The 26922-nt window shown below is 52.4% G+C and overlaps 2 protein-coding genes across 27 annotated transcripts in view; one reads left to right on the top strand and one right to left on the bottom strand.

The window, feature by feature from the left end:
• B9D1 (B9 domain containing 1) overlaps nt 1-24724 on the top strand; it is a 44474-nt gene extending 19750 nt beyond the window's left edge. For 2 of the 10 annotated variants that reach the window (XM_063599234.1, XM_034942271.4), the window contains exons 3-7: nt 312-423; nt 11554-11650; nt 12101-12163; nt 15560-15627; nt 21666-24724. In XM_063599234.1, coding sequence (XP_063455304.1) covers nt 12120-12163; nt 15560-15627; nt 21666-21721 — 168 coding nt within the window. In that variant the 5' untranslated portion in view covers nt 312-423; nt 11554-11650; nt 12101-12119 and the 3' untranslated portion in view covers nt 21722-24724. The other 8 variants (XM_024926252.5, XM_063599233.1, XM_003807274.5 and 5 more) reach the window with 8 other exon arrangements.
• EPN2 (epsin 2) overlaps nt 22700-26922 on the bottom strand; it is a 97067-nt gene continuing 92844 nt past the window's right edge. For all 17 annotated transcript variants that reach the window (XM_055101203.2, XM_055101197.2, XM_055101200.2 and 14 more), the window contains one exon: nt 22700-25463. In XM_055101203.2, coding sequence (XP_054957178.1) covers nt 25165-25463 — 299 coding nt within the window. In that variant the 3' untranslated portion in view covers nt 22700-25164. The remainder of the gene's footprint in view (nt 25464-26922) is intronic.

The raw sequence follows: 26922 nt of genomic DNA, 5'->3' as shown, positions 1-26922 counted from the left end.
GAGGGTGGGGATGCAGGAGAGTGTAAGCATGCTGGACCATTCCTTCAGTGGGGCAAGAGCTTGGGACCAGATCTAGTGCCCTTGTGCCCGGGAGAGTGGCTGGCCTCCCAGGGTTGTCAAGCTACGGCGTTAAAGTACCAGACTTAAAGAGGTACTCCATCATCTCTTAGTCCCCTTTGTTTGGAAGTTAGTGTCTTGGGAGAAGACAGCTGAGAAAACAGCCCTCCTAACTGCCTGCTGAAGGTAAGGGGAGGAGCCGCAGCAGCTTGGCTCTGCTCTGAATCCAGCCGTCTGTGTCACTGTCCCCACAGGGTCTGGAGGAGGGGATCTCACAGATCACATCCAAGAGCCAAGATGTGCGGCAAGCACTGGTGTGGAACTTCCCCATTGATGTCACCTTTAAAAGCACCAACCCCTACGGCTGTGAGTCTGCAGGGGCCCTGCGGGGTAGGGTGGCAGAGCTTTCACACAGCACCCCCAAGACAGCCTCTGCCTCATCCAGCCCATGACTGTTCACATTCAGATTGTCACCTGGGCTCTTGAAGCAGCCCTCAACGTTCTCTCTCGCCATCTGTCCCTTTCCCTCCTCTTCTTCCTCATCCCCACTCACCCCCTTCATCTGCTACAGGCTGTGCAGCTGGCCTTCTGGAAGTTCAGAGTGCATCAGGGCTAGTGGCCACGCCTGTAAAAGGCAGGCTCCCCACCCTGGCATGCAGGACTGTGGCTGTTTGGCCTGGAGGCCTGACTCTGTGCCTGCTGACTTCCCATGGCGTGTTGTGTTCCGGCTAGACCCTGGCACTTTCTCCTCCTGTGCTAGTCCCTCAACTTTCTTCATCTGAGCTTTATTCATGCCGATCCATCTGTCTGGATACCATTCCCACGTCCTATGTCTAACCTCTTTCCCAAGGGTTTCCTGGCTGGCATTGCTTACTTTCTACCTTGGCTGGTGGTTATTAACCATTCTGATTGTTCACTTGCACTTCATAAGTGCCTACTGGGCACAAAGCCTGGGCTTAGTCTCCATGGGGACTATGAATACTTTCACTGTGTGGACTTATCCGAGCTTCCCAATCATACCTGCTGGAGAGATTTCTCTCCATTTCTTTTCCCATATAAGGAAACTGACACTCAAAACTGACATCATTTGCCTTCTGCTTTACATCTAGTGACCAAGTGTGGATTTTAATTCAGGCCCATCTGATTTCACAATCTAGGCCTTTCTACTGCACGTGGCCTGGGCCTAGGCTTACCACGGTGTGGAGGGTCTGGAGCAGAAAATGCTTGGTGGTCCTCCTGAGCAGGGAATTCCATCCTGCTGTCATCATCCATGAGTAGGAAGTTTCAATAGACTTCCTGGAACAGTGCAATAGATACTGTAGGTACTGGACAAACCTCCTCCTGCCGAGGACAGGTAGGAGAGGTAAATGTAATACACAAAAGCAAAAACAAAAAGCAACTACCTCAGAGGCATCAGAGAGCTAGCAAAGTAGAAGAGATTTACCAGGCAAGATCCAGGAGAACAGAAATCCAGAGAGGTTACCCCAATCCCATCTCCTCTGGGAGTGTTTGCTGATTTCAATAGAGGTGATTGAGAGACTGATCAAGACTTTTGACAGCCTCTCTGGGCCCAGGACACAAAAAAACTGATGTTCAGAGCCTTCCAAGGGGTTGGGAGGAGGGCCTCAGGTAAATCTCACCAACTGGGTTAAGACCTCAAAGAGCTGCCCTAGGAATAAGGGAGAGATGGAAGCAGAGCAGCCTCACAGGGATTTCAGCTCAGCCCCTGATGATTTCAACCTCCTGATTCTTCTATTCAGCTCCAAGATTGTTACACCAAGGCACCTGACAAAAACAAATTAGAAACCTCTTTGGGCTGGGCATGGTGGCTTATGCCTGTAATTCCAGCACTTTGGGAGGCTGAGGCAGGCAGATCGCCTGAGCTAAGGAGTTTAAGACCAGCCTGGGCAATATGGCAAAAATCTGTCTCTACTAAAAATACGAAAATTAGCTTGGCATGGGGGTGGGCGCCTGTAATCTTAGCTACTTGGGGGGCTGAGGCAGAAGGATCACTTGAGCCTAGGAGGTCGAGGCTGCAGTGAGCAGAGATTATGCCACTGCACTCCAGCCTGGGTGACAAAGTGAGACCCTGTCTCAAAAAAAAGAAAGAAAACTCTTTGGAGAAAGATAACATCTCATAGACATAAAATTATTTCTATATATTTTTTCAAATGTAGTATCTGGCATATAATGAGGCACACAAGAACCAAGACAACATAAATGATAACCAGCAAAAATAAGACAATAAAGCAATAGAGATAAACAGAATCTCTAGACACTGAAATTATCAGATATATTTTTACTATGATCAAAAGAGATAAAACAGACTGAGAATTATGGCAGAGAACTAGGAAGCCTGACTTTTTTTTTTGAGACTGAGTCTTGCTCTGTTGCCCAGGCTGGAGTGCAGTGGCACGATCTCAGCTCACTGCAAGCTCCGCCTCCTGGGTTCATGCCATTCTCCTGCCTCAGCCTCTCGAGTAGCTGGGACTACAGGCACCCACCACCGTGCCCGGCTAATTTTTTTTTTTGTATTTTTAGTAGAGACGGGGTTTCACCGTGTTAGCCAGGATGGTCTCGATCTCCTGACCTCGTGATCTGCCCGCCTCAGCCTCCCAAAGTGCTGGGATTACAGGCGTGAGCCACCACGCCCAGCCGATTTTTTTTTTTTTTAATTACAGACAGAGTCTTGCTCTGTCTTTCTGAGTAAAGTGGCGCCATTTCAGCTCATTGCAACCTCTACCTCCTGGATTCAAGCGATTCTTATGCCTCAGCCTCCCGAGTAGCTGGGACTACAGGCATGCACTACCATGTCCGGCTAATTTTTTGTATTTTTAGTAGATACAGGGTTTCACCATGTTGGCCAGGCTGGTCTTGAACTCCTGAGCTCAGGCAATCCTCCCACCTCGGCCTAAGAAAGTTCTGGTGTTACAGGCTTGAGCCCCATGCCTGGCCATATTTTTTAAACATTGTAATAGAAATTCTAGAATTGAAAAATATGATAACCAAAAGCAGGAATTCAGCAGATTAAACACAGCTGAAGAGATAATTATATACTGAAAGCTAGGTCAAAGGAAAATATCTACAGTGAAACCCAAGAATAGAAAATATAGATGAGAAGGTAGGAGACAGAGAATACTGAAAGTCTGCCATATGGAATTGGAATCCTGGAAGGAGGGGGGGAGGACAAGCTAGAGACAATATTGGAAGGGATAAATAGCTACAATTCTTCTCAAAAATGATGAGAGACATCAAGCCACAAATTCAAGAAGACAAAACTCAAGCAGGATAAATGGAAGAAACCCACCCCTAGGTGCATGATAATCAAACAGTTGAAAACCAAAGACAAAAAGAAAATCTTTTTTTTCTCTTTTTTTCGAGACGGAGTCTTGCTCTGTCACCCAGGCTGTAGTGCAGTGGCACGATCTCGGCTCACTGCAACCTCCGCCTCCCAGGTTCAAGCAATTCTCCGCCTCAGCCTCCCGAGTAGCTGGGGATTACAGGTGCCTGCCACCATGCCTGGCTAATTTTTGTATTTTTAGTAGAGATGGGGTTTCACCATTTTGGCCAGGCTGGTCTTGAACTCCTGACCTCATGATCCAGCCACCTCAGCCTCCCAAAGTGCTGAGATTACAGGCATGAGCCACTGCACCCAGCCAAAAAGAAAATCTTGAAAGCAGCTAGTACACAGATGTATGCATTTGTCAAAATCCATTGAATAGTACACTTTAAGATTTATGTTTCATTATGCATAAATTTTATCTCGAAAGAACTGTGAACAAATATTGAGCTCTATTTGCTGACATGCATAGTGAAGTATTTTGGGGAAAGTGTCCAGAGATCTGTAATTTACTTTGAAATTCCTCACAAGTAGGATGAGTTGACTGAGGCATGGGGAGAGGCAGTAAAGCAAGTAGACTCAGCTGTCAGTGGTGATCCGGTAGTGAGTCAGCGCCAGTACATTGGAATTCTTTTAGCTTTTCAGGAGGAGTGGAGTATTTTCTTTGACCACAGTGAACTTAAGCTAGGGACCAATAGCAAGGATAATGAGAAAAATCTCCATATGTTTGAAAAATAAGAAAATAACTTCTAAAAACAACCCATATGTCAAAGAAGAAATACTGATGGAATAATGGAATTTTGAATTGAATGATAATAAAAATACTGAGCTATTTGAATTTGCAGGGGGCAGTTAAAGTCATGGATAGAGGGAAATTTTGTCATTTTATTTTATTTTTTATTTTTATTTATTTATTTAATTTTTTGAGACAGAGTTTTGCTCTTGTTGCCCAGGCAGGAGTGCAATGGCACGATCTCGGCTCACTGCAACCTCCTGCTCCTGAGTTCAACCGATTCTCCTGCCTCAGCTTCCTGAGTAGCTGGGATTACAGGCACGTACCACCACGCCTGGCTAATTTTGTATTTTTAGTAGAGACAGGTTTTTTCCATGTTGGTCATGCTGGTCTCGAACTCCTGACCTCAAGTGATCCGCCCGCCTCGGCCTCCCAAAGGGCTGGGATTACAGGCGTGAGCCACCATGCCTGGCCGTATTTATTTGTTTTTTGAAATGAAGTCTTGTTTTTGTTGCCCAGGCTGGAGTGCAATGGCGCTCGGTCTTGGCTCACTGCAAACCTGCCTCCCGGGTTCAAATGATTCTCCTGCCTCACCCTCCCAAGTAGCTGGGATTACAGGTGCCTGCCACTATGCCCAGCTGATTTTTTTTGTGTTTTTATTAGAGATGGGGTTTCACCATGTTGGCCAGGCTGGTCTCGAACTCCTGACATCAGGTGATCCACCCGCCTCAGCCTCCCAAAGTGCTGGGATTACAGACCTGAGGCACTGCACCTGACCAATTTTGTAATTTTAAATGCATGTTAGAGAAGAAATTAGGCTGAAAAATTAATGATTTCAGCACCTATCTTAAGAAATTAGTGGCTGGGTCGCCCCATCCGGGAGGGAGGTGGGGGGGTCAGCCCCCCGCCCGGCCAGCCGCCCCGTCCGGGAGGGAGGTGGGGGGGTCAGCCCCCCGCCCGGCCAGCCGCCCCGTCCGGGAGGGAGGTGGGGGGGTCAGCCCCCCGCCCGGCCAGCCACCCCGTCCGGGAGGGAGGTGGGGGGATCAGCCCCCCGCCCGGCCAGCCGCCCTGTCCGGGAGGTGAGGGGCGCCTCTGCCCGGCCGCCCCTACCGGGAAGTGAGGAGCCCCTCTGCCCGGCCAGCCGCCCCGTCCGGGAGGGAGGTGGGGGGGTCAGCCCCCCGCCGGGCCAGCCACCCCGTCGGGGAAGTGAGGGGCGCCTCTGCCCGGCCACCCCTACTGGGAAGTGAGGAGCCCCTCTGCCCGGCCAGCCGCCCTGTCCGGGAGGGAGGTGGGGGGTCAGCCCCCCGCCCGGCCAGCCGCCCCGTCCGGGAGGGAGGTGGGGGGGGGTCAGCCCCCTGCCTGGCCAGCCGCCCCGTCCGGGAGGTGAGGGGCGCTTCTGCCCGGCCGCCCCTACTGGGAAGTGAGGAGCTCCTCTGCCCGGCCACCACCCCATCTGGGAGGTGTACTCAACAGCTCATTGAGAGCGGGCCATGAAGACAATGGCGGTTTTGTGGAATAGAAAGGGGGGAAGGGTGGGGAAAAGATTGAGAAATCGGATGGTTGCCGTGTCTGTGTAGAAAGAGGTGGACATGGGAGACTTTTCATTTTGTTCTGTACTAAGAAAAATTCTTCTGCCTTGGGATCCTGTTGATCTGTGACCTTACCCCCAACCCTGTGCTCTCTGAAACATGTGCTGTATCCACTCAGGGTTGAATGGATTAAGGGCAGTGCAAGATGTGCTTTGTTAAACAGATGCTTGAAGGCAGCATGTTCGTTAAGAGTCATCACCACTCCCTAATCTCAAGTACCCAGGGACACAAACACTGCGGAAGGCCGCAGGGTCCTCTGCCTAGGAAAACCAGAGAACTTTGTTCACTTGTTTATCTGCTGACCTTCCCTCCACTATTGTCCTGTGACCCTGCCAAATCCCCCTCTGCGAGGAACACCCAAGAATGATCAATAAAAAAGAAAAAAAAAAAAAAAGAAAGAAATTAGTGGCTGGGTACGGTGGCTCATGCCTATAATCCCAGCATTTTGGGAGGCTGAGGCGGGTGGATCACGAGGTCAGGAGTTCAAGACCAGCCTGGCCAACATGGTGAAACCCCATCTCTACTAAAATACAAAAAATTAGCCGGGTGTGGTGGTGGGCTTCTGTAGCCCCAGCTACTCAGGAGGGTGAGGCAGGGGAATCGCTTGAACCCAGGAGGCGGAGATAGCAGTGAGCTGAGATCGCGTCACTACACTCCAGCCTGGCGACAGAGTGAGACTCCATCTCAAAAAAAAAAAAAGAAGTAGTAAAAGAAGGCTGTGTGTGGTGGCTCACGCCTGTAATCCCAGCACTTTCGGAGGCCAAAACGGGTGGATCACCTGATGTCAGGAGTTCGAGACCAGCCTGGCCAACATGGTGAAACTCCATCTCTACTAAAAATATTAAAAATTAGCCAGGCATAGGCTGGGCGCAGTGGCTCATGCCTGTAATCCCAGTACTTTGGGAGGCCAAGGCGGGCAGATCACCTGAGGTCGGGAGTTCAAGACCAGCCTGGCCAACATGGAGAAACCCTGTCTCTACTAAAAATACAAAATTAGCCAGGCATGGTGGCACGTACCTGTAATTCCAGCTACTCGGGAGGCTGAGGCAGGACAATCACTTGAACTCGGGAGGTGGAGGTTGCAGTGAGCCAAGATCATGCCATTGCACTCCAGCCTGGGCAACAAGAGCGAAACTCCGTCTCAAAAAAAAAAAAAAAAAATTAGCCAGGCCCGTGGCAGGTGCCTATAATCCCAGCTACTGGGGAGGCTGAGTGAGGCAGGAGAATCACTTGATCCTGGGGGGCAGAGGTTGCAGTCAGCTGAGATTGTGCCACTTCACTCCGGTCTGGGCGAAAGAGTGAAACTCAATCTCAAAAAAAAAAGAAATTAGTAAAAGAATAGCAAGTTAAACCCAAAGAAAGCAGAATAGAATGAGAAACAGCAGAAATTAATTCATTAAACAGAAAGCACACTTACAACAGAAGAGATGAAAGAGGCAAAAGTTGGTTTTTAAAACTGAAAACCCCAAGTTAAGACGATGAAAAAACAGGCTAAGTGGGGTCACTCACACCTATAATCCCAACACTTTGGGAGGCTGAGGCGGTAGGATCGCTTGAGCCCAGGAGTTCAAGACTAACCTGGGCAACATGGTGAGACCCTGTCTCTACAAAAAATAGAAAAATTGGCCAGGCACAGTGGCTCAAACCTGTAGTCCCAGCTACTCGGGAGGCTGAGGTGGGAGGATTGCTTGAGCCTAGGAGTTTGGGGGTGTAGTGAGCTATGATCATGCTACTGCACTCCAGCCTGGGTGCCAGTGCTAGACCCTATCTCTAAAAAATAAGAAGAAGAAACAGAAGACAGAAATGGCAGGAATGAAAAAGGAACATGTTACAGATCTTGCAGACAGTAAAAAGATAAGATATAAAGAACAGCCATTTGCTATACATTTGGCAAGGTAGATGAAATGGTCAAATTCCTAGAAAAAGATAACTACCAAAACTGCAAAAAAGGAATAAGAATCTGAGTAGTCCTATGTCTATTAAATTGAATCTATAATTAAAAATGTTCTCACAAAGAAAGTTCCAAGTCCGAGCGTCTTCATCACTGAGTTCCACCAGGCATTTAAAGAATGACACCTTCCATGGCAGAAGTGTAAGAAAAAAAAGAAGAGGAAGTAACGGCAGATTTACACAAACTCCTAGAATTGAAAAGATTAAACATTCCCCAGCTTTTTTAGGTCAGCATAGTTTTGATCCTAAAGCCTGCTGAGGACATTAAAAAGAAGAAACTCCTTCATGAACAGAGTTGCAAAACTCCCAAACAAAATATTCAGAAACTGAATTCAAAACTCCTAAATGAAATATTCAGAAACTAGCAAGATAAAAAAAGGATAATATAATACATCATGAGAAGTAGGGTTTATTCCAAAAATACAAAGGTTTTATGACATCTATAGTTGGCCAGGCACAGTGGCTCATATGGAGGCCGAGGTGGGAAGATTGCTTGAGGCCAGGAGTTTGAGACTAACCTGGGCAACGTAGCAAGACCCTGTCTCTAAATAATTCACCACATTTAAAAGAAGAAAAGTCAGAGTCAGGCCAGGCACCATGGCTCACACCTGTAATCCCAGCACTTTGGGAGGCCGAGGCAGGCAGATCATTTGAGGTCAGGAATTTGAGACCAGCCTGGCCAACATGGTGAAACTCCTTCTCTACTAAAAATACAAAAATTAGCCGGGTTTGGTGGCGCACGCCTGTGATCCCAGCTACTTGGAAAGCTGAGGCAGGAGAATCGCTTGAAACTGGGAGGCAGAGGTTCCAGTGAGCCAAGATTGCACCACTGCACTCCAGCCTGAGTGACAGAGCAAGACTCCATCTCAAAAAAAAAAAAGAAAAAAAAAAATCATGATCATCCCCATAAATGAAGAAAACACATGGTAAAATTCAACTCCCATTCATGATAAAAGCTTAGTAAACTAGGAATAGAAGGAAGCTTCCCTAACCTGATCAAGATTATCTATGAAAAGCTTAGAGCAAACATCACTTTTACTGGTGAAATGTTGAAAGATTTTTTCTGCAACCTCTGCCTCCTGGGTTCAAGCGATTCTGGTGCCTCAGCCTTCCAAGTAGCTGGGATTACAGGCATGCGCCACCATGCCCGGCTAATTTTTGTTTTTGTTTTTGTTTTTATTTTTGAGATGGAGTCTTGCTCTGTCTCCCAGGCTGGAGTGCAGTGGCACGATCTCAGCTCACTGCAACCTCTGCCTCCTGGGTTCAAGCAATTCTGCCTCAGCCTCCGGAGTAGCTGGGACTACAGGCACATGCGACCACACCCAGCCAATTTTTGTATTTTTAGTAGAGATGGGGTTTCACCATGTTGGCCAGGCTGGTCTTGAACTCCCATCCTCAGATGATCCACCTGCCTCAGCCTCCCAAAGTGCTGGGATTACAGGTGTGAGCCACCGCGCCTCACCTAATTTTTGTATTTTTCATAGAGAAGGGGTTTTGCCACGTTACCCAGGCTGGTCTTGAACTCCTGGCCTCAAGTGATCTGCCACCTCAGCCTCCCAAAGTGCTGGGATTACAGGCGTGAGCCACTGCTCCCAGCCTGGTCTTTTTTTTTTTTTTTGAGACAGAATTTCGCTCTGTCGCCCAGGCTGGAGTGCAGTGGCGTGATCTCAGCTCACTGCAAGCTCCGCCTCCCGGGTTCACACCATTCTCCTGCCTCAGCCTCCTGAGTGGCTGGGATTACAGGCGCCCGCCAGCCTGGTCTTTTTAATAAATGGTGCTGGGACAATTTGATATACATAGGAAAAAACTTCAGCCTGTCCTCATACACACAAGTCAATTTCAGATGGATATGTAGCATAGAGGACTATAGCCATGATATCAGGGTAAGGGAAGATTTTCTGGCAGGACTCCATGAAGGAGAAGATCAATGAAGTTGACTATATTAAAATTAAGGGCTTATGTTCATTCAAAGACATCACTAAAAGTGAAAAGATAAGTCACAGGATAAAGTCACAGGATAAACACACATATACACACTATAAATCAATAAGAAAAAGGCCAGGCCAGGCAAGGTGACTCACACCTGTAATCCCTGCACTTCGGGAGGCTGAGGCAGGAAGATTGCTTGAGCCCAAGAGTTTGAGACTAGCCTGGGCAACATAGTGAGACCCCATCTCTACAAAAAATTTAAAAATTAGGCATGGCAGCACACGCCTGTAGTCCCAGCTACTTGGGAGGCTGAGGTGGGAGGATCACTTCAGCCCAGGAGGTTGAGGTTGCAGTGAGCCATGATTGCACCACTGCACTCCAGCCTGGGCAACAGAGCAAGACCCTGTCTCAAAAAAAAAAAAAAGTTTTTAATGAAGAAAAAAGAAAAAGACCATCAAGTAGAAAACCGGGCAAGAGACTTGAGTAGGTTCTTCACAAAAGAGGACATCCAGGTGACCAAGAAACAGGTAAAGGTCTCAACCTTATTTCAGTAAGAAAAATCTAAAATGAAGGAAAATATAAGTTAAAGCTACAGTGAGCTACCACTATTCTCTCACTAGGATGAATTTAATTTAAAATTTAAAATTTAAAATTTAAAAGATTGGTAATGCCATGTTTTGGTGAGGTACAGAGGAGCAGGAATCAGATACCACTGCTGGGGGAGTGCTGGCTGATAGGACCATGCTGGCAGCTTGGTGTTACCTTTTGGGAGGGAACATACATGGGCCCTGTGCAGTGTCATTCTTGGGTGTGTGCCCACCAGAGATGTGTGCACGCGAGTACCGAGAGCCTGCGCCATGGTGCTCAGCACTGGGTGCGTGGCCCCCAGAGGAAGGGCAGCCCATGTGTCCATCAGCACTAGAATGAACAGTCATTGTGACAGATTCCCACGCAGAATGTTATATGGTACTGAACATGAACACACCCCTTTACAGGAAACCATTTGAGAAAATCTAATGGACATAATTTTGGATTAGAGGCTGGGCACAAAAATAAATGTACTGTATAATTCCTTTTGTATAAACTTTCAAAAACATTGGTAAAGGTAAAGTACCAGGTTTGGGATGCATTCTTTGGCAGTGAAGTCTTAAAGAAAAGTAAAGAGGTAGTTTCCTAAAATTCAGAATAATGGTTACCTTTGGTGGAAGGTAGTAATGGGAAGGGCACAAACCTCTCCCTAACATTTACTGAGCACTCACTATGCATTAGGTACTATTTCATGTGTTTTAGAGATGATGAAACAGGGGCAGAGAGGTTGGCTAACTTGCCTCAGTCGTGGCTGCAGGATCAGAGCCTGGCAGGCCGGCTCCTAGTCCCTCCCTGGGCCTCACCTGAAACTGGCGAGGTGAAAGTGCCTCATGCACCTCAATGGCAACACGAAGCGGGTGTAAAAACAGCCACACCTATTATAGTACCTATAATATTTTAAAGGAAAATGCCCAGAAGGTTTTTCTTTTCTCTCTGACTTCTAGACACCCCCAAAATGAGCCCCTGCCACCTCAGTCCCATGAGCCCGCCTCCATCAGGAAGGGAGCACCCAGAGAGCAGAGGTCCTTAGTCGGCCCTGATCATAGCTGGGGCCCTGGGCCCAGATAAGGCCTCTGGAAGTGCCTCCTTGTACATGGAGTGACTGAGTGAGCACTGACTCCACAGCGGTGAGAAGGGGTGTGGAGTGTGTGCCCAGGCCTCAGTGGAGACACAGGAAGTACCAGGGTGGGCAGAAGTCTTTGGCACAGTCTGGGTTCCCATGCCTGCTCCTGTCCCCTCTCAAGCCTGCCACCCCAGAGTTTTGAGCTCCATCCTTTGAGCACCCTCAGCTGGACACGCCCTGTTCTCTGCCCTGCACCTCCCCTGTGTGTCCTCATGTGCCCACCCCCTGCCTTGTCCTTCCCAAGGGCCACAGATCGTGCTCAGCGTGTATGGACCAGATGTGTTCGGGAACGATGTGGTTCGAGGCTATGGGGCCGTGCACGTGCCCTTCTCACCTGGCCGGTAGGTCCTCATTCTGACCTGGGCCCTGGGCAGGACTTGTCCTAGGACAGACTTCACCTCGTTTTCTGTCTTAGGTTCAGGCTGGGAATGCTCTGGGGTCTCCAGGGGCCTGGGCAGCTCAGCCTGGTGGCCAGGGGGGTTGTAGCCTGTATTTGGGAGGAGAACCTTTCAGATGGGTGGTGCCAGCCACACACCAGGTGGGTTGGGGAGGTAGTGGGACCCAGAAAAGAAAAGACCCTGAGGGACTCTGACCTCCATGAGGCTGTCTCCTGGCGCTCAGCACCTTGCCCAGACACAGGGTGCTCAGTTAGCACAGGTTGGATTCGTTGACATTGGCCCTGACTTGGCCCACGCTGCAGCTGCACTGGCCTGATCTGAGGGTTTCTTCTCCCTGGAGGCTCAGAAAGGTCTGTTACTCAGCATCTCTGTCTGCAAAAATATTTGTTTCAGGCACAAAAGGACCATCCCCATGTTTGTCCCGGAATCTACGTCTAAACTGCAGAAGTTTACAAGGTGAGTCTTGTACCCATAACCCCAGCCCCTCCTGATCTACTGGATGAATGGATGTCCCATTCTACCCCTCAGTTTGTGCCTGGTCGCCTCCTCAGATCTGCAAGCTGCTCCACCCACTGAGGACAAATAGAAACAGGTCCCCTGGGAGTGCTGAGTCACGGGGCTCCCTTCAGACCTGTTCCAGCAGCAGAAGGCCGGGCGATTTTACCCTGTGCCCTGTGAAAAATCTTTGTGTCTGAGGGAGCAGAGGAAAAACTCTTGTCAGATGGGAAAAATGCTCATGACATAATGTGACATTAAAAGGTGGGAAACAAGAGGATATAGCAGTATGAGTCAGACACCTTGGAACAGTAATCATGATAAATGCCTTTACATGTGGGAGTCTCTGGCCGGAGCTGACATTTGCGCAGAGGCTTAGTGTGGAGGGAAGAGCCGGGGAAGAACATCAGGCACAGGGAACAGTGCCTGCCAGGCTGAGGAGAGCGTGAGCTTAGCATGCTAGAGAAGCCAGGACGGTGGTGTGGCCAGGACGGCAGTGTGGCCAGTAAGTGGTAAGCCAGGCAGAATGAGGGAGACATCAGGGAGGCAGGCAGGGGCCAGGACACAAGGGCCTGCAGGGAGGGCCCAGGGGATGCCTGGATGCAGCCCCAGCATGAAGGCCTCTTACCCCTGCTCACATCCAAGTGGGAGCTTAGAGGGCCAGCTGGGCCCTGGCCTTCTGACTCGAGGACCATTAGCGCAGTTGGGCAGCAAGCCTCTGCCGCCCACCGGCAGATTAGTGAGGCACAAGTGGAACATGGAGGACTCCCTGGGTTCCAGGGCAGCAGCCGGCAAGCAGCCCCTGCGAGCCTGGCCAGTACTGGGCGTGAGACCAGGCCAGAGCCCTGCTGGGTGGAGGGACAGCATCGCGCCCCAGGGCCGAGAATGCTTCACTGAGCTCTGAGAGCCGTGGAGGGGAGAAAGGGCAGGGTCTCCGCTGGCCTCAGCCTGAGAATTTGTGTGCCTACTGCCCCTAGGAGTCCTTCTGGGAGGCCACCCTGTGGCAAAGGACTTCTTTCCCAGTATCACCTGGAGGTGACAATCCCCATGCCACAGGCTGTCAGGGAGGCAGCGTGGCAGTGCCCATCAGTGGGTTGGGAAAGCCTAAGAGATTGGGGACCCACACAGCCATCCAGGCTGGGTTATTCACCCTGTTCCACCGCCCACAGCTCCAAGGAGGACTTTGGGCCTCCAGGGGACAGCTCGCTGAGGAAAGGGTTTCACAGCCCCTGTGGAGGGGCTCGCAACTGGGCAAGGCAGTATGTGCTTGGATTACAAAAACTGGAGAAAGGTCTGATTAGTGAAGGCAGTTTGATTGGCAGAATCTTCCCAGATATGGAGGCTCCTTGCTCAGGCTGACACCTCGGTCATCCCCACCCCTCTCCCAGCCTCTCCCCACATCCTCCAGCGCTGGCCTAGGGCCTGCCCCAAACACTCTTGGCCACTATTCGTTTCCCACGGTGGCTGCTGCAACAAAACACACAAATGTGATAGCTGAAAACAGCAGAAATGTATGCTGAAGGCCAGAGTTCAAAATCCAGGTCACTGGGCCCAGAAAAGGCACCACAGGGCTGTGCTCCCTCCCAAGGCTCTAGGGGAGACTCTGTTTATTGCCCTTTCAATTTCTGGTGGCCCCAGCCTTCCTTGGCTTGTGGCCTCATCACTCGAGTCCTGGCCTTTAGGGTCCACCTGGATAGTCGCCTCAAGATCCTTAGCCTAATCATATCTGTGCAAAGTGCACGTGACCCTGTTTCTCAATAAGGTCACGTGCACGGTTTCCCAGGACTAGGATCTGCTATCTTTGAGGGGCCGTCATTCAGCCTGCTGCAACCCCTCCAGTCTAGTCTTCACACAGCAAGAAAAACGGTGTTCCTAAAACACAACTGGGGCCGCACCCCTCCCCTGCTAGAACCTGTCTCTGTCAGGATGAACTTCAACCAGAATGCTGCCAGGCCGGTGGTCGGGCCCTGCCTACCTCATGGCCTCTGCCCACTTGCTTCCCATCTACCTCAGTTCCTGCAGTCTGAGGGGTCCTTCCCTGCCTCAGGTCCTTGCCTGGAATGCTCTCCCAGAACAGCCTGTCTTGTCTCCCCAACCCCAGCCAGCTAAGCAGACCACCCGGGCGGACCCCAGGAAAGAAATTCAGTGGGAACGGGAGCTCCATGTGAGCTCCGGGATGGGATCTGCTGGGCACAGTGGGGATGCTCCCAGGCACCAGTCCTCATACACAGCCTCTTGTGAGGTGGGTGCTGTGAGAGTCTTGCTCTCCCAAAGGAGAAACTGAGGCGCAGGGGTTGTGGCTGCCCATCCCTTCCCCTTGGGGAGCGCCTGCTGGCTTTCACTCCCTGGCTCCCTCCTTGGGGTTGGGGGCTGGTGGGCAGTGCTCCCTGGCTGTGGTCTCCACAGGCCAACTCTGCGGCAGCTGAGAGCCCCTCCCTGGCCTGGGCCCCTCTGCAGCCGCCCCAGGTGAGCGCTGGTGCCCACCTCAGAGACGGAGAGGCCGCGGGGAGGGCGGTGCGTGGGCTTTTGGGTGGGCATGGTTGCCAGCGACCCTCGGGGCCGGGTGTGTCCGTGGGGGGACCTTGGGAGCTGTGGTACAGAGGAGGCGCGGCCGCGAGTCCCGGCGGGGCGAAGCCCGCGGCTGCTGGACCCACCCGGCCGGGAATAGTGCTCCTGGTTGTTTCCGGCTCGCGTGGGTGTGTCGGCAGCGGGGCCTGACACCCCCGGCCTCCTGGCCTCCCGCCTGGCCCAACTGGGGTCTGGGGCTGGGGAGGGCGCATGCTCAGCCTGGTGGCTGTGTGCCGCCCTTGGCAGGGCCTGCGGTGGGTGCCAAGATGGGAAGTGACATGTCCTGGACCCCACACTAGTGGGAGGTAAGGCTGAGGAGCCGTTCTGGCCCTTCTGCCCACCCCACAGACTCTCTGGGGTGGGACCCCCTTCCAGGGAGGCTGGAGGGTCACACTGTCCCCTCCCCTCCCCCACCTCAGCTGCTGTCACTTTTCTGGGATTTCTGGGGGTTCAGGCAGCACCCCCACCCCAGAATCTTCCTGAGCTCTCATTCCCAGTGAACCAAACCCATGGAAGCCAGAGATGGAAAAGCCTAACCGGCCAGCGGAGGCAGCGTGGCTGCAGAGCACATGAGGCCTGGCTAGGCTGTGTGACCTTGGCAAGGGACACCCCACGCTGGAGCCCAGCCACTGGGAAGGCTCTGCTTAGGGCCTGACTCCTGGTGGGGGTGGGGTGCGGTTGGAACAAGAGTGCTGGTTTCTGAACCGAGGAGAGCCCACATCCAGTGTCGTCCAAGGCCAGGAATGCCCAGGTGGGGCCCTGCTCACCTGTGTTCTTCTGTGTTCCCAGCTGGTTCATGGGGCGGCGGCCCGAGTACACAGACCCCAAGGTGGTGGCTCAGGGTGAAGGCCGGGAAGGTAAAGCTCCCTCCCCTCTCTTACCCCCAGCCCCCATACAGGTTACAGCCTGGGAGTGGGTGGGCCCAGGGTTGGGGTGAATGCCGGGGACCTGCCAGGCACATGGGAGCTAGCCCACAAATGTTCCCAGATGAGGGCCTGGTTGGAGCACAGAGGGTTTGTCATGTCTGCCTGTCCCGGCAGCCCCTTTACCTCCCAGTGAGGGGCTTGGGTCAGGCGCTGTTGTCCCCATTTTACAGATGAGAACGCTGAGGCTGAGAGATTCCCAGATCAACCTGGGTCTCTCTCTGCCCCAGCCCAGCCTGGCTGATGCTGCCCTTCTGTCCCCAGTGACCCGTGTCCGTTCTCAGGGCTTTGTCACCCTCCTCTTCAACGTGGTGACCAAGGACATGAGGAAACTGGGCTATGACACTGGGCCTTCTGATACACAGGGTGTGTTGGGGCCCAGCCCACCCCAGAGCTTCCCCCAGTGAAGGCTCCACAGGCTGCACAGTCTCTGATAATGAAGGGCTGCCTTCCCGAAGTCAGCCGCTGCCCATCGGCCTGAGGGGCAGCCTGGTGGCCAGAGCTGGGGGCACACAGAATAGTTTTGTATAATAAAGTCTCATTTTCAGAGAGCCTAGGCCTGGGGCTGCCTTCTCTCCTGTTTAGCCCCTCCCCCACAGGAGCTGGGGGCTCTTGGGCCTTTCCTGGCCCCACCTCCAGGGCTCTCCCCGTGCCTACCCCTTGTGCCGTGGAAGCTGCCAGGAGACCAGACCGTGCAGCAGGATGGCATGTGGGATGGGAGCTTTGACATAACCAGGTTCTGCCACTCAAAGCTGTGTGGCCTTTTCTATACCGCAACACATTGTTCCTTGAACTAACTGGGCATGGCACCCTCCTTAGAGGCTTGGGGTTAAGTAGAATCATCCGTTCAGCCATACTTCTGGCCACCAGCCTCCCTTGGCAAGGAGAGAACCCTGTTATTGGGAGCTGGATGGTGAGGTACCCGGGGGATGGCAGACCCTCAGCCTGCCCACTCCCCTCTCTGCCCCCCTACCCACAGTCCAAGGATGGGGGCTGGAAACCTCTCAGAGGTGGGAGGCCGCTGGCTGGGGTCCAGCTTTCTGGCAGCCCCTTGGCAGGAGAGGAAGGTGAGCCCCCTGGCTCAACACCCTGACCTCTGAGGTTGTCCGGGCCCTTCTGGAAGCAGAGCCCCTTCAGCATTACTTTGGGAGGCCCTGGCCCTGGGCCTCCCCACCTTCACAAGAACCCCTCGCACCTCACGAGGCAGCCCCAGGCCCTCTCTGCCCTTCCACTGAGCTTTCGGCAGACATGGTGCCCCAGCCTAGATACTGCCCTCAGCGGGATCCAAGAGAAACCACAGGCTCCTGGCAAACCCCCACCTCCCAGCCTCGCCCATGTTGCCCTGGACTGTCATGGCACTTGCCCTGAGACCATCTGGGCCGACCCTCTTCTGCCTTTTATCTCACGAGCACTCCCGTGCCCTCCCCCCAACTCACTGTGCGTTCTGAAACTCATCGTCTGTTGTCAGCAAAATTCCTGTGATTCCATCTTCTCGGAATAGGAAGTTCCCTCTGCCTTCTGGCCTTACTGAAGCCCACTCAGTCCCCTGCAGCCCTCTTAAGTGGAATCTTTTTCCTCCCACTCCCCATGTGCGGTGAGCCTAGAGCAGGGGTGTGTCCTTGCCTCTTCCTCAACCTCCTCACTTGGAACAGTCTTCACCTCTACCCCTCACAGCCAGGCAGGCATATCTCTTGTTACTGGTGAAGGCACTGCCTCTGAAGTCTGGATTGAGGCATCCCTCCCTCAGGCCAGGCCCTCCCTCATGTGGCGTTTCCCTGTGCTCTTCAAACCACCAGGCCCTCCAAGCTCCTGGCCCAGCCCCTTTTCGCCAACCATCAGCCGCTCTTTCCTTGCTTTCCTCCCAGCCCAGTTTAGAACTCCTGGTCATCTGCATGCACTTCCCATAGTGCCCTCCATCCATCGTTTATGCTCACCTGGCAAGGTCTCCACCCTGGTGACAGCCAGCTGTTCCTTCGCCTGCCCTGCACCTGCCTGAGCCCCCAGAGCCACAACGGCTCGCGTTCCATCCATGGCCCAGGTCTGTGTTTCCCTAGACAACTCCCTCATGCATTCTCTGAGGAAACTTAACAGCCTTTGTCTCTTCAGACCTCCAGCACCCTCCCTGCCAGCTTAGCTAAGGCGCTCCCTTCTGTTCCCACAACCACCCCACATTAGCTGCCTTCCTTACCCTACCTGAGGACATGCCTCGGGTGTATGGGAGATACAGTGCTCTCAAGGGTCTTCTCCCCTTCTCCCTCCATCGTGAGTTTTCCTACACGGGCTCCTTCACGCCAGCCTCCACATGTGCCCCACGTGTCATGGGACGACACAGAGCAAAAGCCCAGCACCCTCAGCTGCTCCTGTCCTCTGCCCCATTTTATCACAGCTATCACAGCTCCCCGGAAAGCTGTCTTCTCTGTCCATGGCCTCACCTCACCCAGGGCACTGGCCTTGGTCCACATCAAGGGGACCTGAAGCTTCCCTGAAGCCTCTAGCCTGTGGTGTGCACGTACAAGCCTCAGGCCCCATTTGTCCAGCCTGTCAGCAGCTGGGAAATACTAAGTCACCCTCTTCTGGTTATGTTTAATTTTCCAATTTTTCTCAACATTACTGAAATGTCTAAATGTGGAAAAGTTGACATCATTTTACAGTGAACACCACATACCCACCACCTAGATTTTACCATTACCAATTTCCTGTTCCCGTACTTCTATATTCACATATATCCAACTATTCATCCCTGCTTCAATCCATCCTATTTTTATTGCATTTCAAAATAAACTGTGACATCAGGACTCCACCTTCTGTATATTTCAGCACACTTACCATTAACCAGAATCCAGTGTCTGGCTTTAGTGTGTTCTTTTGAGGGGACATTTACGTACAACAAAATGCATAACTCTTTTTTTGTTTTTTTTTTTTTTGAGACAGGGTCTTACTCTGTCGCCCAGGCTGGAATGCAGTGGCACGGTCCTGGCTGACTGCAACCTCTGCCTCCCGGGTTCAAGTGATTCTCCTGCCTCAGCCTCCCGAGTAGCTTAAAATTACAGGCACCTGCCACTGAAGCTGGCTAATTTTTGTATTTTTAGTAGAGACAGGGTTTCAGGGTTTCACCATGTTGGCCAGGCTGGTCTTGCACTCCGGACCGCAGGTGATCTGCCTGCATCAGCTTCCCAAAGTGTTGGGATTACAGGTGTGAGCCACTGCGCCTGGCCCAGAATACTTAAGAATGCACAACCAGGCCGGACATGGTGGCTCACGCCTGTAATCCCAGCACTTTGGGAGGCTGATGCAGGCGGATCACCTGAGGTCAGGACTGTTAAGACCAGCCTGGCCAACATGGTGAAACCCCGTCTCTACTAAAAATACAAAAAGTTAGCCAGGCATGGTGGCGGGCGCCTGTAATCCCAGCTACTCGGGAGGCTGAGGCAGGAGAATCGCTTGAACCGGGGAGGTGGAGGTTGCAGTGAGCCAAGACTGTGCCACTGCACTCCAGCCTGGGCGACAGAGGGAGACTCCATCTCAAAAAAGAAAAGAATGCACAACCCAGCCCCAAAGGCACAGAAATGTCACTGTCACTTCACAAAGCTCCTTGCATCCCTGCCCAGTCAAGGCAAGAGATGATGCAGTGAGATTTAAGAGGCTGAAGGCGCGAGTGCCCGGGAAGCCGGGGTGGGGGGGGGGGGTTGGGCATGTGGGACCCCCTCCATGAGGACAGTCGAGGCATACGGCCTGCAGGTCCACGCTTACTTGCTGTCCATGCTGTCGGTGTCACAAAGCTGCATGTTCACCAGCCTGTCTCCCTTTTCTCCTGGCACACCAGAAGACTACATTTCCTAGGCCCCTTGTATCAAGGTGGGTCCATTTGGGTAGTTCTAGCCAAAGCAAAGTATGAAAAGGATCTTCACCACTGAGAGGTCTGACCCACTTCAGGGTCACACAAGCACTTCTCGTTCTTGTCCATGGCACCCTTTGAGGCACACATTGAAGACAGCAGCATCATAAGGGAGGAGCCTGGGTCTGGGCACCCCAGCTTGCAGAGCACTGCCAGGAACATCTCCATTAGGCTTTTTGTGAGTGAGAAACACTCATAAGATACTGTGCTCAGCCAATGAGAGCTTGGGGTTATTTGATCCTGCATAGCCTATTCTATTGCAAATGATATGAAAATCAGGAGTGGGTTTCTGCTGTAGCCAAAAAACAGAAAAAACAAACTCTTGTTGGCTAAGCAGCTGCGTGGCAGGCAAAAAGAATACAGCTCATAAGCTGGACAGCAGGAGATCTATATTATGCAAGTACAAGACATTTGCTAAGACTCTCATGCTAACTTGGGAGGCAGGTTATGTGCCCCAGAGACAGCAGCTCTAGGGGAAAGGGACAGACCAGATAGGATGTGCAGTGTGAGTTGGCTACTGTTGACTGCATTTTGGAATGCTATCACAGTAAGGAGGAAAAAACTGGCTAGTTTGCAAGCAGAAATGAAAGGCAACAATCTAAAAAAAATTAGCATCAAAAGGTTGCAAAAGACTTTCTCGAACTCTAATGAGAAAAGGTAAGATTCAAAATTGCTTTCAGCAATAAAGGCATAATAAAACTTCTCATCTGAACAAAATAACTTGGTCTTTTGGTAAATATGGAATTAAGGGGGTGGCTCTCCCATCATGATCCCAGATGGCCTCATGGTAGCTACCATTAAATTGAGAGAAGCATGGAGGTAAGGCAGCAAGGAAATAAGGCAGCTTATGTCTAGGAAAGAATTTTGTGTGTGTGCTTGAGTTGTCCATTGCTGTGTAACAAATTACCCCAAAACTTTGTCACTTAAAACCACTATCATTTATCACTCATGATCCTACAGGGGACTGGGCTCAGCTGGGTGGCTATGCTACACTTGATTCTGGCTAGAGCTATTCCACTGAGCTGACCAAGATGATTACTCACATGGTGGGCTGTTGTCTGGGGCTCATGGGGGCTACTGACAGAACACCTCCGTTCTCCATGTGGCCTCTCCATGTGTTTGAAGTTCTCATAGTATGACATGTGGGCTGCCAGCAGAACATGCCAAGAGGTCAAGCTCCATGTGCAGGCATTTATCAAGCCCCTCCTGCCATCATGGCACTGGCCCCATCTAGTCATATGGCCACGCCCATCAGGTGACGGAGACCACACTGGGAGACAAGGTCCATCAGGGGCCACCAAAGTAACACTCTGACCAAAATAATGCAGTTATTTGTACATGGAACTGATTAGAAGTACAAAGATTGTCACATTTTTGATGGAAGTGTGCAAGGCCCATGAGCCTGGACTGAAGCCTCCAACTCACTCAAAACAGGTCCTGGCCTGGAACCATCCACCCACAGGCAGCAGGTGAGAAAGCTGAGCTTGGCCCAAGAGCTGCAGCCAAGGGAATACAAAAAAGGCCAGCTCCCCACCAGGGGGCAGAGCCCAGAGCAGGGCACCATCAGGTCCTTTCCCTCCTCACCGCAAGGCGACCTCAGTCTGTGCGGCAGCTTCCAGCACTGTGGGGCGTCTCCCATTCTCTGCTCCTCCAAATGGAGCTGGACTGTGGGTACTGACCCCTGCCCTGCTTTGTTGTTATTGTTGGGGGAAGGGCACAGATCATAGGTCTTTCTGGTTTATAGGCTGTGTCTGCCTTGCTGGAGAAGGCTCTGTACCCCACAGAGCCCAGGACACAGGACCTTACGGTCTATGTTTGAGAAGAAGACTGAAATAACTCTCTGGGAGCCAGACAGTCCGCTGTGATAGGGACTGGCAATGTTAACCAAGCCCATTTCCCCACCTCCCGCCCTCCACCACTAAGGAAGCCTGCACTTGCCCATCCCCACCTCCCCCCCCCCACATCTGGATGGGGGCCGAGGGCCTAATTCTGGCACTGGTGTGAGTGGCAGTGAGGCAATTCCAGGCCTGGCTGTAAGAAATCTATGCTTGACCCTTGTCCATTTTTCCCTTCATAGCCACCTTCAGGGCTGTCTGTCAAAGACAGCAGTGTTTCAAGATGAAAGCGGCTTGAGTCCCTGAGTCACTGACTTCTGTGAGAAACTTCTGCGGGAAGCCGCTGAGACCTGGAGATGTGTTACTGCAGCGTAACCAAGAGCATCCCACACACCCTTCTTTCTCTCCTGTCCCCTGCACTGAACGGGCACCCCCTGCCACCAGTCCCTAGCCTCCTAGCTCTGAATCAAGCTTGTCCGCTTATCCTTGGGTGGACACCGGGAGCCAGGCACTTGCACAGAGAGCAGAGGGCTGCAGGGCAGTCCCAGGCCTCCCTCCAGGCTCATCTCAAGGCCTCTCCAACCCTTCCCATCAGCGTCTCCCAGCCGCCTCTGCCTCGGCCTTGCCTCCTCCCGTGACCAGAGCACCTCTTCCACCTCTGCTGCCTGGAGATGCACGTGTCCTCCCGCCGCTGCCCTCGTCTGGTTGGTGGCTCTGAGGCACAGGCCCTCTGTCGGTCAGCTGTTGCACAGCAAGCCACCTAAGAACCAGTGGCTCCAACAGGCCCTTCCTCTCAGGAACACGCAGTTGGCTGGGCAGCTCCACGCACTCCCTCCCTCTGTTGCCTCAGCTGACAGGCAGTGGCTTCCCAGAGCAGCTCTTCTGCAGCATGGACACAAGAGGAGGCAGAGCACAGGAAGCCTCTGGGGACCCGGCACACTGTCACTTCCACCTCATCCAAAGCAGCCTCCACCAGTGACAAGGCCACATTAAGAGGGCGGACACAGGAAGGGTAAAGGGCAGTGGCTAGCACTTCCCCCAGCACACCCGTGCAGGCCACCAGTCTCAGCACCTCACAAAAGGCAGGCCTCCCACCCCCTTTCCCTGAGGTTCAGGGGCAACCAAATGCCCAGGTCACACGGGCACTAGGACCAGGCTGGTGGCCTCAATAACTGCAGACGAAGCTCCACAAGAATCGGCTCCCTCATCTCCCACCTCTCCAGTGGCACAGGACTGATGAAGATGGGGTGGGAGAAGGACACAGCCAGAAACCGCATCATGGTACAAATGATAAATTATATTTATACAGTAAATAAGTATCAACAGTCAACACAAGTTCAAAACCAGCCACCGGCCTCTGGGACTGAGAAACAGCTGGGTGACTTCCTCCACCACGGTGCCCATCAGGAGGGAGCACGATGGCACAGGTGCAACACGCGTGGCAGTGGCCGGTGGCTTCATGATCAGTGCAGTGGGCAACAGGGACATGCACTCGGGATGGCCTGTGCCAGAAGATGGGGCAGGGGGCTGTCTTCTTGGGTCCCGGTGGCCCAGTGGCTGTCATGTTGGGGCCTCAAAGTCACATCATGAAGGACTCGTTACAAAAGAATCACTGACCCCAAGTAGTCGAGTCTAGTCTACTGACCTGTAAGGCTGGCCCAGGCCCTGCACCGTCTGAAGGAAAGCACCTTTCTGGGCAAGCATCCTGCCTCCCATCCCATTGCACCTCCCCACCCTTCCCCCGGCAGACGAGACCAGCCACCGGCTTACCCAAATGGCAGCGGGAGCCTAAGGCCCAGTCGCAGGCCTGCAGTTCTGGCAGAAGGTGGCTGGTCAGGAACTCTAGACACGGCTCCTGGGACTGGAGAGGGCGGCCTCAGGAACAGCATGAGTGGGTGCAGTCCCCACTCAGAGCCTGCATGTCCCAGCAGCCCAGAGACCATTTAAGATCTCTCCTGTGCCAGTGCGAAGGGTAATCTTCTGGAACCAGAGAGGGGCTGGCAGGTGGTCAGCTGCCCTTAGAGCTAGAGGTGAGAAATTCCCATGGTGGAAAAAGGGCCAGAAACATCCACCAGGCAAGCTGCCCAGACACAGGATTGGGGGAGTGTCCCTTCCCTGGGTAAAAGCAAGTCTCTTCTGGTCTTTAATGCACGACGTAATACTTTTACAGTGGTGGGTGAGGTGAGGACAGCAGGAGTTTGGAAGAGGGAGGTAATATTAGTGCATGTTTGTTAAAAATCCCTCCCAGGTGAATGACTTTTTTCTTCATCTCCAAAATACAAGAGAATTATTTTTAGGTCTCCAACTTAAAAATAATATCTGGAGTTAGCAGGTAGGTGGATCAGGGCCAGCCCTGGTCCCTTAGCCCCCCACCCCTGTCTTAGCCTAGGGACTGTTGCCCAGGGACCCGTGGGCACAGAAGCACCCCCCACCCCACGCCCTCGGGACAACTGCCATTTCCACATTATCCCCATCTTTAGCCTGAGCGTGGATTAAGACAGAGGAGATCACAGACACACAAGGTTAAAGATGTTTCTTCCATTTCAGATTTCCATTGTAAACAGAAGTCCTGTTAATCCCTGCATGCCTTTAATAAAAAAAAGGAGTTAGTTGATAAAAATTGGTGAGTCACATTCATACATTAGATTTTTTTCTTTAACTTTCAGGATGTTGGTATATTCGTAAGAAAAATAGCCTCTCTCTCAGGATCTAGCCAAAAAGGCTGAAAGTCAATCAGTTTAGTAATTCACCAAAAACAGGAGCTAAAGAAAGGAAAAGGCAACTGGAGGCTAGGATTTTTTGTTGCTGTTGTTTTTTTTTTAAATAAACATCATCATCTATGTGTAATCAAATTCCCATATTTTCTTCCTATAAAGAATTTGCTTTAGTTTTTCAATAAGGCATTTTTTTGTCATCCAAACATCTCTTCCTTTTAAAATTTTCTTAGAGTTAAAACCATAAATAAGAGGATTTAAACCACTAAAATGACACGTGCCAATATCTTCATTCAGCCAGACCTGGTAAATTCTATCAAAACTAGACAGTTAAATAAGAACCACATTATAAAAATATTAGCCAAAAAAAGACTATTAGATAATTCTGCAAACTCAAATATGAAACTGTACTAAACAAAATATGTGCAAAGGTACACAAGCATAGAGCCACGTTGGGGGTTATGCTCAGATTAGTTTTAAAGCTCGCTCTAGTGGATTTAATTCAAGAGTTGTCCACGGTGGTGGTGTTTACTTTGAACTCACACGAGTCAAAGAAAAATAAAATATGCACAACCACTTCCCCAAAAGGTGTCTTATGGAGCCGGTGCTTCATCGTGTCCACACCCAGGACTGCCTGGGGTGTCCCTAGGGCTGGGGGGTGGGGAGGACAAAGACAAGGCCACTGTCCCAAGTCCTGGCCCAGGCAACATCCTGGAGACCCTCGGGCTGAGGTTAGGGGCAAGGGCAACACTGATGACTCCACGTCCTCGTCCAAGGCCTCAGAGGAGCCCTGCCAGGACCTCAGTGCTTTGGAGGAGGTGGTGAGAGCAGGCCAGGCCGAGGGGCCTGCCTTGGAAGGCAAGGGTCTGACGGTTGGGGCTGTAAAGACAGCCCTTTCATCAGGAAGCTGGAGCTGAAAAGCCCTAATACCCCTAATCCCCAAACTCTTGGATCCCGTCCCACAGACGAGAGTCCCTGCTCGGCATCCTCCAGCACAGGTGCTCTGGGTGGGTCCCAGGCCCAGGCACTAGAGAAGGAAAGGGTTGGTTGTGCCAGTGGCCTGGGCTGCCGATGGGGGTATACCCACACTGCCCACCATGTTCATCACTGCAGGGCCCAGTGGTGTCAGAGAGGAACCAGTGGCCCCCAGAGCTGGCTGTGGGGCCGCGGAGGTCATCGAGGCCACAGCCATGGACTCCACTCCTGGGCCAGGCCCAAAGGATGTGCTGGTCCCCAGGACTGGGCTCCCCCGAAGCTGGTTCAGTGTCAGCGGCTGGGGCTGGTTCACCTGGAAAGGGTTAACAGGGGCCGAGGTGGCGGGTGCACCTGGGGAGACAGAAGGAGGGGCAGAAGCTGAGCCGTCAGGGTGTGGCTTTCTGAGCTCCCAGGTCAGGGACTGCATGCGGGTGTTCTGGTCCCTGCTGTGCCCTCAGAGCCCGTGACAGTGCCGGCCGAGTCCATGGCAGACACTAGCAAATATCTGCTGACTGCATGAATCTGCGCTTTAAGGATGAGGACATTGAGGCTGTGAGAAGCCAAGTGATTTGTCCAGCGTTACAAAGCTGAACAAGGCCATGCCAGGAACACACCCATCTCGGGGCACCCTGGCTCCTCTGCAGTGCTGGCACCCAGGACACCTTCACCAGCCATCAGCTGCCACTGCTCCCTCATTTTGTTTGCTGAAGGGGACATGGGACTGGCAGTGTGTGGCTCATGTGGCAGTGCCCACAATGCACCCAGGGATCCACATATGACACCACGAAGGCTAGAAATCCTGCAGTCAAGAAGTTGATGCAGCTTTGTCTTTCCCAGTGTCTCCAGAATTTACCTCATACCAGAAAGCCTTTTCTTTGCAAAAGTGTGCGCGCTGCTGGCACCAACTCTCCCATGCAGCCTGGCCCTACCCTGTGTGGCCTGGAGAATGGCCCTGTATGTCCAGCAGAGTTGCCCAAACCTCCTCCATCTTGGCTGCAGCCCCCAGGAACCATGACTGGTGTGCAGCCAACAAAGCTGCCTCAGGCCTCCAGCCAGGTGCCCACCAAGAGCTGACAGACACAGATGACCACTGGAGCTCCTGCAGGGCCTTCAAGGGCTCTCTGGGCAGAAGAGGCATAAGGCCTCCTGGGGCAGACACAGACTCCTGGCTGGCTGAGGAGGCTGGAAGCTAATCTAGTTCCACCCGGGGAACCACCTCCCCTGGGGGCAGCCATGTCCTCAACCCATCTCAGGACCTCAGGGTTGGCCAGGACCCAGGAACTCCACACACCTCACCTCTGCCCAAGGGTCCCCAACCTCAGCCTCTGTAAGTTCAGTGGTAATTCTCCTCTGCAAGGTACTGTCAGGGATGGTGGCCCAAGATCCTCAGATCCCTACATGGTGGGGCCAGCCTGGGGCTGAACACCTGAGGGTGACACATTCCTGCCCTGGGGGAAGCCCAAGGCCTTGGGGAAACCCTGTGAGGAAGGGGGCTGGGTGGACTTCCTAGAAGGGAGTCATCTGAGCTAGGTGTCGAAGGATGAGTAAGATGCTTTCATTAGGGAAGAGGAGGGAGGACATTCCAGGCAGGGGAAACTGAGTGTGTAACAGCCTGGGCTTAAGGAAGGGCTCTACAGGCTGAGGGGCGCCAAGGGGCTGGATGTCACAAGGGTTTCATGCACACAGGAAGGGAAGAGGAGGGTGGGACCAGGCCATAATGGCCCTGGATACCCAATTGAACAGCTGGGGGCTTGGCCGGCAGCCGACATTGAGCCCTGAGGGCAGGGGGCAGACTCTGGCACCAGGAGTG

Source organism: Pan paniscus, chromosome 19 (genome assembly GCF_029289425.2).
Source record: "Pan paniscus chromosome 19, NHGRI_mPanPan1-v2.0_pri, whole genome shotgun sequence".
Classification (NCBI taxonomy): Eukaryota; Metazoa; Chordata; class Mammalia; order Primates; family Hominidae; genus Pan; species Pan paniscus.
The sequence above is the reverse complement of the archived record's forward strand: the minus strand, read 5'-3'. Positions and strand labels throughout refer to the sequence as shown.